Genomic DNA, 12,620 nt, shown 5'->3' on the forward strand with positions numbered 1-12,620 from the left:
CGGAGGAGGAGAAAAGCGGAGGCGCGCGCTCGCCAACTCATCAATTACCCCGCCTTGTTCCGTCTCGACTCTCGCTCGTGGCACTGGCAGCTTTCTCTCCTAGACTACTCTACACTCTCGTTCCTTAGAGCCTGTCTCGCCTAGACCTGCTATACCCTCCCGGATTCCCTAATTATCAACCTCGGACGGACTATAGACAACCCGGACACCGCCAAACAACATGTTTCCTTTCAACCTCCCGCGCATCTTCGACACCGTCTACTGTGACGAAGCCCCCAAGTCGCGCGCCGCGTCGGCCTTCAGCTCCGTCAAAAATGCGGTCGCGGTCCCCGAGAGCGAGCTCAAGCGTTGGAGGCGGACGTTCGACGCGAACGCAAAGACCATGGCGGATGGACAAAAGTGCGTATCTCCCGAGTGCGGACTTAACCTGCGTCCGCGGCCTGACTTCGCCCTCCTCCCCTCCCCTTCCTCCCTCTATCGCCGCCGCACTCGTACGATGCGCCTCGTCGTGCACGCACAGGTACATGAACCGCGAGCAGTTCGTGGAGGCCATCGCCCCGAAGGGTGACCTTAGCAAGATCGGCCGCTCGTCGTTCGCGACGCTTTTCCGAGTCGCGGACGGGAACAAGCGCGGGCTCGTCTCCTGGGATGACTTTGTGGTGTTTGAGACCATCCTGAAGCGGCCGGATGCGGACTACTGGATAGCGTTCCAATATTTTGACGTGTACGCATACCCTCCTGTCCTCTCTACTCGCGCGAATGCCATGCAAACGTCACCCCTCTTCTCCCCTCCGCTGCTCTCCCTCCGCTACGCGCGTGAACGCGTGTTGTGGACGGCAGAGACGAGTCGGGTACCATAGACTATGATGAGTTCAAGAACGTGTTCAACGCGAACATCGGCCCGGACGCCATCCCGTTCGACTTTGACTGGTGAGTGTACGCGCTGGGGCCGCGTGTCGCCGTTGTGTTGACGTGCCGCTCCGCTTCACAGCGACTGGGTGAAGCTGTATCTCGGCAAGAAGAACGGCGCGCACGTCCTTGGCTGTACGTCCGTCTGCGCCGCGTATCAGGACGCAGCCACTGACCGGGATTCGCAACGCAGACAATGAGTTCACGCAGTTGATGAAGGGTCTCCAGGGCGAGCGGCTCCGCCAAGCGTTCAAGTACCTCGACAAGGACCAGGACGGGTACATCCGCCCTGAGCAGTTCAAGAAGATCATCTTGGTGCGCCGCTCTGCCTTTCTCGGGCTTCCCCGACCAACCGTCACACCATTTCCAGGACATCGCCGGACACAAGTTGTCCGATGCGGTGATCGAGAGGCTTCCGACTCTGACGACCCTCACGCCGGGTGGGCGCATCTCGTATTCCGAAGTCATCGCGTTCTACAACGTCATCCGCGAGATGGACATGGTCGAGCGGTGCGTGGTTGTCACGATGCGTTCACGGCGTCCTGATTTGGATTTGTGTGTGGACCAGGATCATCCGCGAAGCTTCGGCCAAGACCAAGGACAGACGCATCGACCAGTCTGACTTCCTCAACTACTGCGTGTCCAGCTCGCGCTACTCGCTTTTCACGCCGATGGAGGCCTCCATCATCTTCCACTTCGCGGGCCGCGGAAATAGCGCGCAGCGTCTCTCGCTGCTCGACTTGCCCAGCTCCTTGACCCTCGCTGGAAGGCCCCATCCGAGACGGTCGACGTCAAGCCTGAGGACGGATTCACGTCGTTCCTGCACCAGTTCGCGCACTCGGCGTACAACTTCGGTCTCGGAGGTGCGCGGGTTTCCACGCCGCCGAGTTATATCGTTTTGACTGCGCCACAGGTATCGCCGGCGGTGTCGGGGCGTCGATGGTGTACCCCATTGATCTCGGTACGTTGTGCGCTGTGACTTGATTTGAATACGGACGTTTGACTGACGCCGCTGATGGGACAGTTAAGGTGAGATTGCGCCCAGAGGATTCGCTCGTTTGCTGCGGGACTGATGGCGAGCGCTGCACCGCCTGGGCTTGTAGACTCGGTGCGTCACATCTGCCTGATTGACGTATTTTTATGCGCGCTGGAACGCGAACGCTGATGTGTCCGTCTGTTCGCAGGATGCAGAACCAGCGGAGTACGGTGGTCGGGCAGCTGCTCTACAAGAATAGCCTGGACTGCGTCCGGAAGGTGTTCAGAAATGAGGGCCTCGTCGGCTTCTACCGTGGTCTCGGACCGCAGCTGATTGTGAGTAAGATGTGCCTGTGGCTTGATGTGTGAAGACACGGGATACTGAGACGGGAACGGTAGGGTGTCGCGCCGGAGAAGGCGATCAAGCTCACTGTCAATGACTTCGTGCGGTCCCGTGCCATGGACCCGGAGACGGGACGGATTACCTTGCCCTGGGAGCTCTTCGCCGGTGGTTCGGCCGGAGGTTGCCAAGTGGTAAGTGCTTTTCGCCACGCGCGAATGCACTGCATCACTGACGATTCCCAGGTGTTCACGAACCCGCTCGAGATTGTGTACGTGCCCATCATGGGAACGCATCGGGCACGTGGGGACCGGAGCACTGATCGCGAGGTTGTAGGAAAATCCGTCTCCAAGTGCAGGGCGAGGCGGCTAAGGTGGAAGGAGCTGCGCCCAAAGGCGCTGTCCACATCATCCGTCAGCTTGGCCTTCTCGGCCTGTACAAGGGCGCGAGCGCCTGCCTGCTTCGTGACATCCCGTTCTCGGCGATCTACTTCCCGGCGTACAACCACCTGAAGAAGGACGTGTTCAACGAGGGTTACAACGGCAAGCAGCTGTCGTTCCTCGAAACACTCACCGCGGCGGCCGCAGCGTAAGTGCAGCTCCTTCGGGCGCATCGGGTCCCGGTGATGGGCCCCGGACGATTTGATGGTGGACTGACGCTCTTCTGACGCAGGGGAATGCCGGCAGCGTATTTCACGACTCCGGCCGGTGAGTCTGGGCTGCAGTAGACGCGCCGAGAGCATTGGCTGACGATGGAGCATGCACGGACAGATGTGGTGAAGACACGGCTGCAGGTCGAGGCGCGTAGCGGGCAGACGCACTACAAGGGGCTCGTGGACGCGTTCGCGAAGATCTGTGAGTGCTTCGATCTGCCGGCGAGACGCGGTCACGGGACAACGGCTGACGCGGTGGACGGGGATCAGACCGCGAGGAGGGCTTCAAGGCGTTCTTCAAGGGCGGGCCTGCGCGCATCATCCGAAGCAGCCCGCAGTTCGGTTCACGCTCGTCGCGTACGAGTATCTGCATAAGGTGCGTGGGTATTGCAGCAGCGCACCGGGGCCGGGGCTGATGGATCGGGGCGTGCGCGGGCGGGGATTGGCTGCAGTTCCTCCCAGTGAGTCGGCTCGCTTACCTCATCGGGCTGTGGCCGGACGCTGATTGGATGGGCGCGGGCAGTATCCGTTCGCAGGGCCATCGAGAGAGGTGGAGACGACGCTCACCTCGCAACGCGAAGATATGGCTCAGGTCCGGGCGCGCAATGCCCTGCGCATTCTGCTCGACGTTCACGGCGATTTCGGGCGGCGGGCGTAGCGGGCGGGACAGGCCGGGCGGGCGGGGTGCGCGGTGGACGTGCGGGCGGGCGGCGGCATGTGTCGCGAATGCAGCCCGGGGTTGTCTGTATCTACCGCACCGCAATGGGAGCATCATCTTGGATTGCAGCGCACAGTTGGCGGATGGGCGATGGCATTGGCAGCCTGCCAGCGGAGGGACGGGGGCGCCGGGCCAGGGCAGCCAATGGGGCGCGCTGGGTCCCTAGCTACCCGATCAGTGATGATCTGTTGGGTGTGTGAGCGCGTGTGCGAGGGCTCATATAGCCCGCCCGGCGTGGCCGTTCGCCATCGTCCCCCCGTCTTCGTTCCGGGCCTCCTCCCTCCTTTCTTTCATCCGCGGTCGGTCGCCTCCGTTCCTCCGTCTTCCCTCCGCTAACGGCGCGCCCCTTCCACAGAGCTCTGCGTCCCCCGCAAAGCCTCCCGCCCTTTTCTTCCGCCCGCCACTGCTAGACAGTCCCGCCAGCGTAGACCGCTATCACTCCTTTGCAACTAACGTATTCATCCGGTTCAAGTCACGACTACCCTCTGTCCTAATCCGTCATGAGCTCCATCCTCATCGCCCTCTCCCTCGCGGCCGCGGCCGCCGCGCAGATCGTCGCCGGTCCGGTCTCCATGGTCCCCTCCTCCCTCCTCTCGTCCCCCACCGCGGGCAACAACCAGGCGCAGACCACCGACATGGCCATGTCGTCGTCCATGATGGGTTCCTCCACCTCGATGGCCTCGGACTCGATGTACACCCAGCCCCCGGCCACCGACGGCGGCACCTCGATGATGCCCTACTCGTCCTTCACGAACGGCGGGTACAGCAGCATGAACTGCGGCTACGGTTACTCCAAGGACAACTCCGGAAAGTGCTCGAAGATGAACTGGGTGAGTCCGCGCGCTTTTCGACGCGTCCGTGCGGAGGAGCTGACGCGGGACGCGTCGTGCAGTACACCACGGACTTCGGGTGCTACGAGACGATCATCATCAACCAGTGAGTGCACCGCTTTCGATCACGCGTTCCCCCCTGTGTCCCCCCCTTTCTGTGTCTATTCGTCTCGCGCGGCGCTCACGCGTCGTGTCTTCTGCAGTGGTGGCGGCTGCAGCGGCAGCAACTGCGGCAGTGGCTACAACAACGGCTATAACAGTTACAACAACAACTGTGGTGGGATGTCGACCGTCACGTCGACCAAGACGATGACCGACACCAAGACGATGACTGACACCATGACCGTCACCAAGACCATGGAGAACACTTCCACCAAGACCATGGAGGTTACCAAGACCATGACCGACACCAAGACCATGACAGTCACCAGCACCATGGAGAAGACCGTTACCAAGACCATGGAGAGCACAGTCACGAAGACCATGACGGATGTGAGTCGCGGCGTTTTTCGTGTGCGGTCTGGCTGCTCACCAGTGTGCGCGCGTTGCAGGTCAAGACCTCCACTGTCACCATGCACGAGACGGCCACGCAGACTCAGACCAAGATTGAGACCGACCTGATCACGCAGACGAAGATCGAGACTTCCACCATGCTGGTGCCCACCACTCGCGTCTGGGTGTCGACGGAGATCATTGACAAGACGAAGACCATCGACCACACCCTGACCGCGACTGAGACCTCGACCCAGGTGAACGTCTACACCAAGACCCAGACGGACGTCAAGACGAACACGCAGACCGTGTCGAAGACCGCGACGGAGACCGACTTCATGACGGTCACCAAGACGGACGTCAGCACGCAGCTCGTCCCCACCACGTACGTCAAGACCTGGGTCAGCACCGAGGTCATCGACAAGGTGAGTGTCCGCACCATGCGAGGCTTGATGGGTGGTGACTGATTGCGCGATCATCAGACCAAGACGGTCGAGAACACGCTCACGTCGACCGTCACGGACCAGATGACTGTCCTCAAGACCCAGACCCAGACGGAGGTCCAGACGAAGACGGCCACGGAGACGGACTTCATGACGAAGACTGTCACCATGCTCTCGACCATCGTCAAGCCCACGACGATGCTTGAGACTTCCGTGAGCACCGAGATCATCGACAAGACCAAGACTGTCGAGAACACCATCGTCCAGACCAAGACCATGGACCAGACCATCGTCTCCACGCTCACGTACGAGTCGACGATCACTGCGACCGCGACCACGACGTCCGTCTCCACCGCCACCGTCACGGACACTTCGCTCGTCAGCTGCCTCCAGGGCGTGCGTATTTTACTCTTCTGCCATCCCGTGCTTCCTACTGACGCGTCCCCGGCAGTGCAAGACCAGCTACTACCTGACCCAGGGTAACAGCATGTCTTACACCTACAGCTCGACGCAGACCGCCATGTCGTCGATGATCACCCAGGGCTCCAACTGCTACGGCGACAACTGCAACACGTCGTCGGTCATGTCGACGTCGAGCATGGGCTGCAACAGCGGCAAGTGCGACAACACTTCGAGGCGATGTCCACCTCCACCTCCATGGGCGGCTGCAACAGCGGCGACTGTGGTGGTGCCTCGTCGACGATGACCTCGGCATGACCTCGTCAACGACGGGCTGCAGCGGCTCTAGCTGCGGCTCGTCCTCGTCGTCGGGTTGCAGTGGCTCTGACTGCAAGAGCAGTTCTTCGTCTTCCTCGGGCTGTGACTCTGGGTCGTGTTAAAAGGGACATTTCGCTTGCGCACACAGTGATGTGGTGTCATGGACTCAGTCGAACTGCTGACGGACAGTTTGGTACCTTCGTCTAATCGCCTTCGTTAGTTTCCAAGCAGGTCCTCTTCCCGTACATACGCACTCTATGATACCTTGCTTAGAGAGGGCGCCCGACGCGGACAGTTAAGTAGGATGGCAGTTTACGTTGTTTGCATATCCCCCATCCCCAGCTTCAGCACTTTTTTTTTGCTTCGTTCATCATCCTCCACATGCGCATATATATTCTATCATTGCTGAAGCTATAAATTAGAACGGGCTCTCGCGAAGCAAAACCCCGTGGTGTGCGTGAGTGACAGCTTCGAGACGGTGGGCTCGTCTGCGCGCCGGTATCACTGCGAGCTGTCGACGGTCGGCGTCGCACTCTACTCTATCATGCGCGTAATTACGGCTTCCGCGGCCGACTTCGAAGGCGAGCTGGGAGTCGCTCCTCATGCACACCCTAACGACGGGCAACAGGACTATTGCACGTCCTGCGCGGGGTGTTCGGTGTTCCTGGCCTGGGGGGTCGGGCGGCGGCCTGGCCCGGCGTGCGCGTGAGAGCGCGGTGGGCCGTAAGTTGCCTTTCCGAGAGACGAGGACGCGACGGGCGCGCACGTTGCGCACGGGTCGGGGAGCAGGGGGCAGTGCGAGGTCGGCACAGGCCGACAGTGACGGTGCTCACTCGCGCGGTGCGGTGCCATTGTGTCTTGTTGCTTGTTGGACGTCAAGGGAATGCCATTGGGGAGACGCGAGGATGTCGCGGTCGTGCACACACACGATGGCTTCCTTCGAGGACGGGGGCGGTACCTGTTCAAGCGTTCACGCACGCCGTTCCCGTGTCTGTGTCCCGGCGCCGTCTGTCGCCCGTGTACATAGTGTGTCCGGGATCGGCGCGCGTCCGCGTCCGCCGACGTTGAACCGATCGCGCAGGTGTGCGTGTGGTTGTGCGGTTGCCAGTAGGTTAGGTGGTGGTGTTCGTTAATTGGGTGGCGACGTCCCGACGTCCCCGAGGGCCTCTCGACGGCGCGAGCGGCCCGCGACCGCGACCGTCCTTGATTGTTTATGCATATGGCTGGGCGTAGCGGTTGCGGGAGGAGTGCCAAGAGGACGCTAGAAGCCGGAAGGTTGTTTGTGCCGGTGATAAAGTCGAGGCACGCTGCGCGTCGTGTGGGGTCTGCCGCGGGTTCCTGGAAATGCGGCCTCGACCGTCGCTCGATCGCCCCGAGAGTGTGAGGTCACGAGCCATTTGTGCGGTGCCGCTCGTTGCTCCAGCCGTCAACGTCGAGAGCTCTGCTGTCGTGCAGTCCCCAGCCTGCTTCGGAGGTCCGTCAAGGAGGATCGATGAGTCCGGTGTGAGACCGTGCACATTGCATACGCGCCGCTTGTCGCCCACGTTCTAGCATGAGTGTTGATGACCTTCTAGCGTGGCGCGCCGATTTGCGCAATCCCGAGACACCCAGTGGACGAGGGTTTTCCCGCGTGGCCGAACGGTTGTCCCGCCGCGGACGTTGGGAGCTTCCGAGGCCTGGGACTCGTCGCGACGACGGCCGCTTTCGGTCGCGATCTCTTCGGGATCGAAAGACCACGAATCCACGATGGCTTTCAGCGGGAATTGGCCGCAGCTCTATTTTTACGCCGAGATGTGTGCGACGTCGCCGATCCGCGATCGCGATCGAGGAGGACGCAGCTCCGTCGGGACAAAGTGGCTCGGGCGGACGACCTTCGAGCTGTGCTGGTTCTGTCATCCACAGAGTCTGGCGTAAAGAGTCAAACCCGAGTACTTCTCGAGATGACAGTGCTTCTCCGTTCCTTCCCTACCGCATAGGTAGTTTGAGCATACGTGCGAAAAGAGGGTAACGGAAGAGCCAGATCTATGATGAGAAAGACTGGATGATAATGCGGCAGGAGTCAGCGAGTCGGTCCAATGATCCTCAACATCTCACCCCCAATCTTCGTATGCTTCTCGGACCAGCGAGAATCGGTTTTTAGAGGAGAGACCAAGACTCGAGTTCAAACTCTGGCACTGATGAAAGAATGAGGGTGTGCACTAGTGCCCAACTTGGAGCGTAAGAAATGATGACGTAAGGCTTACCTTCTTCCTGTTACCTGGGCGCTTCCCTGTCTTATCCTTCTTCAACTCAGCGCGACTAGAGCTCTCTCTACCCCCATTATGCTGCTGTTGTATCACGCATATGCATCAGTATCCCGGGCGTACTGCTTTCTAAGGTATTGCCACGTGCCCCATCCAAGGCCGGGTCCCTGATTTATGTGCCATGGGTTGGCTGCGGGGCTCATGCGCAGTCGTTCGCAAGTCATCCACCTCGACCGGCGTACACATTCCCGAAAATCTGTATCGCAGCTATACCGGGTGTGTAGGTACGTACTTGCTGCTTTCGTCTCTATGCACGTGTAACACTCATGCCGCGAAGTGTCGCCCCATGAGGGCACCCGCTTGTTGGCGTTCCTCCGTTCGAGGTGTCAACTGCCCTTGACACCAAGCGCTCTGTTTCCGGATGGCCGCTTCTCCGCATCCCCCTACACTGGCTGCCTCTCCTGCCCCTTTCACCCCGACCTAGTCCCACTGGAGACGCCGTCAAACCACCATTCTGTACGTCTGCCTTCTACTCTACGGAGCTCTCGACGCTCACTCCTCCGACTCCTTCTATCCAGCCTCACGAAACACCGGACGCCGTCGTTCGGGCGGTTATGCTTAGACATGCGAGGAACAGCTTGTCTGCGGAGGACGCAAGCACCGACCCCAGTGGACTTTGACGTTTCTTTCCGGGTCTTCCGGCCTCTGGAACGGCCTATCTCACCTCGGGTCCTGACTGTATCTTGCGAGCGGGCAGACCGTTCCTGCGGTGGAGTCACCCGACCCTCCTGGGTGCGAGATGCCGCCGCCGATTACCTCATCTTCTCATCCTCTCGGGAAGGGATCGGCCTGCTGCAGCTCACAGCAAGTGCCGGCCTTTTGTTGCTTGCTCCATCCCATCTGATGATCAGGACGTCCACAGACTCACAAGAGGCATGCGAGCAAGGCGGACGGTCACGGCCGGTTGTGGGCGAGCCGTTCAAGACCGCTCCGTCCATCGTCGCCATTGATTTCGACGTGCCCCCGAAGCGGACGCTGGGAACGCGGCCACGGGGAGAAGGCATCCTCCATTGATTCGCAAGTCAGCGCTGCCGTGAGGCGACCAATCGATCCCGGCCATTATCGAGAAATAAGACGTAAGTGTCTCTTATCCAGCCCCAAGTCTCCAGATTTCCTGGGTCCTTTCGTTGAAGAAATGCGCTGCAGACCAAGACTGCGGGACGCCATATATAGCCTGCCGCGCATAGTTCGACCGCCTGTTGCCTCAATGGAAACGCTCTCTGGGAAACGCACCCCATGAGCATGACCGCCGTCAAGTCGCCTCGCCGTTCTTTAGCGCTCGCGATCCACGCCACGATGCGCTCGCGGACTCTAGCGTGAGCGTCCAAGACCTGCTTTCCCCACAGCGACCCACCTTGCCGTGCGGCTCACGTATCCCCATTCGCCAGGGACCTCCTCGTGGTGCTCGAGTAGCCCGTTGAGGATGGCCAATGGGCGGCTGACAGGTCTACAAGCGCATCCCCCGGGCGCTCCAAAGGATGTGCGAGCTGCGAAAGCGAGCATCAGGCGAGGGTCGTGGAAGTAAGGTGAGGTCTTGGACGCCGGGCGGGGCTACCGCCGTCCTACATAAATCGCTCTAATTCGCGCGACGTGCGCATCCGCAATAATGCCCCCAAACGGTACTGCGCACACCGACGCCGTCGCTGGCCCAGCCACGCTCCCGCCCCACCCAGCCCAGGCCGCCCCCCGTGTCTGGCAGGACGTCGCTCGCGCAAAGCAGGCGGAGCGGGAGCGGCGGCTCGCGGCGCGGCCCGAGTGGCGCCTTCGGCCGGCGAGCGCGCCGCCCCCGAGCGAGCGGACGTGTCGGACTTCGCGCTCTCTCCGCTTTCGCCGCGCGAGCGGGAGATCGTGCAGATGGACGCGACCGCGCTTGCCGAGAGCATCGGGGCGCGGCGGTTCAGCGCGGTCGAGGCGCTGGAGGCGTTCTGTCACGCGGCGACGGTCGCGCAAGATCTGACGAATTGCCTGACGGAGGTCTTTTTCGACGAGGGGCTCCGCAGGGCACGCGAACTCGACCGGCACCTCGAGGAGACCGGGCAGGTCGTCGGACCGCTCCACGGCGTCCCAGTGTCCATCAAGGACCACATCCTCGTCAAGGGGCACGACACCGCGACCGGCTACATTGCGTGGGCCGGGAGAACTGTGGCGGAGAAGGACGCGCTTGCGGTCGACATCCTCCGACGGGCTGGTGCTGTGATCTATGTGAAGACAGCGAACCCTCAGACTTTGTTAGTACGTGCAACATTCCGACGGTGCTCTTCTGTCGGTCGCTCACACGCTTTTCTGTCACAGGCTCTCGAGACAAACAACAACATTTACGGCAGGACATTGAACCCTCACAACCGCAGTCAGTGTTCCCTCCCCCGGGGTCCGCCGCTGCGCCATCCACAGCGCGGCGGGCAGGCCGACCGTCTACCCGCGTGTTGGAACCTCCTGCTGACTCGGACCTCACAGCCTCACACCCGGAGGCAGCAGCGGAGGAGAGAGTGCCCTGATTGCGATGCACGGCAGTCCCCTCGGAGTCGGCACAGACATAGGTGGTTCGATTGTGAGTGCCTGCCCGTGCTTCCGTCTCCTCGTGCGAGATCCCGCCGCTGTGGCCCAGATCGCGACGCGCCGAACTCAATAGTAACGCTAATCTGCCCGCCACCGCCCACCGCCACCGCCACCGCCCACCGCCTCCCGCCCCGTCCGCAGCGCGCGCCGGCCGCGTACATGGGCCTGTACGGTCTCAAGGGATCCGTCGGGCGCATGCCACACGGCGGGCTGCTCGGCTCCCACGACGGTATGGACGCCATCATCGGCGCGCTAGGCCCGCTCGCGACGTCCGCGCGCGACCTCGCGCTCTTCTGCCGCACGATGCTCCAGGACGAACCGTGGCTGGTCGAGCCCCCGCTGCTCCCGCTCCCGTGGCGGCAGGACCTCGCGGACGGCGCGGGGCTCCCCGAGAAGCTCGCCATCGCCATCCTCTGGGACGACGGCGTCGTCGCGCCGCACCCGCCGATCACGGCCGCGCTCGCGCGCGTGCGCGACGCGCTGCTCGCCGCCGGCCACGACGTGCTCGTCTGGGAGCCGCTCGCGCACCGGGACGCGTGGGAGCTCATCGTGCGTGCCTTCCGCTCGAACACGGATCTACTGTGCGTGCTGACCGCCGTGACGTCCCTCGTTCCCCCCTGCGCGCTCTCCGTCCGCGCGCGCCCGCTGCGTCGCTGCTCACGCGGACGGCCACGCACCACGGGCTGTACGCCTCGCCGTCGACGCTCTCGGCATCCTCTCCGTCCTCTCCGCCGTGGTCGGACCGACTTCCGCTCTGGACTGCGTCTGGCCGCACCGCACCGCACCACCCCAACCCATCGCCCACCAAACCCGACGTCCTCTCATCCCTACACACGTTCAGGTGAAGCTCTACCTGCTCGACGGCGGCGCGGAGTACCGCGCGCTGACCGCGCCCGCGGTCGACCCCGCGGTGCCGCAGACGGCGTGGATCCTCGACCAGGCGCCGGCTCGTGGGTACTCCGCCGCGGAGGCGTTCGCGCTCAACCGCCAGCGCGAGGCGTTCCGCGCCGCGCTCGCCGCGCACTGGAACGGCACCGCGGCGCGCACGCGCGACGGGCGCGCGGTCGACGCCGTGCTCGCGCCCGCGGCGGCGACGCTCGCCCGCGCCACGACGGCACGCGCTGGTGGGGGTACAGCGCCCACTGGAACCTCGCGGACTATCCGGCGGTCGCGTTTCCCGCCGGGCCGCGGTTCCGCGCGGCGGAGTGGGTCGCGGACTCGAGGGGAGGAGGAGGCCTAGCTGGCCAGGAGGAGAGGCGCTACGAGGGCGCCGCGCCGCGGAACGAGACGGAGCGAGAGGTCCGCGCGCAGTGGGACCCGCTAGCGTTCGACGGCGCCGCGGTGGGCCTGCAGCTCGTCGGGCGGCGGCTCGGGGAGGAGCGGCTGCTGGGCGTGCTGGGCAGGGTCGAGGGTGCGATTCGGGCTCACGACGCCGCGTCGGCGTCGGCGTGAGTGCGGGCACGGGGGCGGGTGCGAGTGCGGGCGGAGAAGGACGAGGGGCAGAGGCTGGGCCCGGAGAGGCCGGGCGGAGAGGGTTCGCGTGGCGGGGAGGAGGGAATGGATGGACAGGGTTGGACGATGGACGTTGGACGTTGCGTGTGGGGTGGACGAGGCGCGAGTGCGGGCGGACGCGGGCTTCAGTTCAGTGTTCACGTTCAGGGCGACCAGGGTCCGCTGCGCGCGTA

General features: G+C 62.9%; 2 protein-coding genes across 2 annotated transcripts; both read left to right on the forward strand.

Annotated features, from left to right (window-relative positions):
• Nucleotides 1-220: 220 nt before the first annotated feature.
• On the forward strand, nucleotides 221-3,534 carry BXZ73DRAFT_91966 (mitochondrial inner membrane protein; the record flags this gene model as incomplete). Its single annotated transcript, XM_048026188.1, has 17 exons — nucleotides 221-399; nucleotides 521-724; nucleotides 841-930; nucleotides 992-1,044; nucleotides 1,103-1,224; nucleotides 1,280-1,419; nucleotides 1,478-1,632; nucleotides 1,823-1,870; nucleotides 1,934-2,021; nucleotides 2,094-2,220; nucleotides 2,284-2,418; nucleotides 2,470-2,495; nucleotides 2,561-2,812; nucleotides 2,897-2,931; nucleotides 2,995-3,078; nucleotides 3,147-3,218; nucleotides 3,413-3,534. 17 exons carry the CDS (start codon nucleotides 221-223, stop codon nucleotides 3,532-3,534), a joined length of 1,932 nt encoding a protein of 643 aa, XP_047874436.1.
• Nucleotides 3,535-9,985: 6,451 nt separating this feature from the next.
• Nucleotides 9,986-12,387, forward strand: BXZ73DRAFT_91968 (amidase; the record flags this gene model as incomplete). Its single annotated transcript, XM_048026189.1, has 7 exons — nucleotides 9,986-10,067; nucleotides 10,100-10,611; nucleotides 10,672-10,730; nucleotides 10,834-10,927; nucleotides 11,077-11,484; nucleotides 11,777-12,140; nucleotides 12,164-12,387. 7 exons carry the CDS (start codon nucleotides 9,986-9,988, stop codon nucleotides 12,385-12,387), a joined length of 1,743 nt encoding a protein of 580 aa, XP_047874437.1.
• Between the last annotated feature and the right edge of the window lie 233 nt (nucleotides 12,388-12,620).

Source organism: Epithele typhae (genome assembly GCF_022376455.1).
Source record: "Epithele typhae strain CBS 203.58 chromosome Unknown BXZ73scaffold_55, whole genome shotgun sequence".
NCBI classification, from domain to species: Eukaryota; Fungi; Basidiomycota; class Agaricomycetes; order Polyporales; family Epitheliaceae; genus Epithele; species Epithele typhae.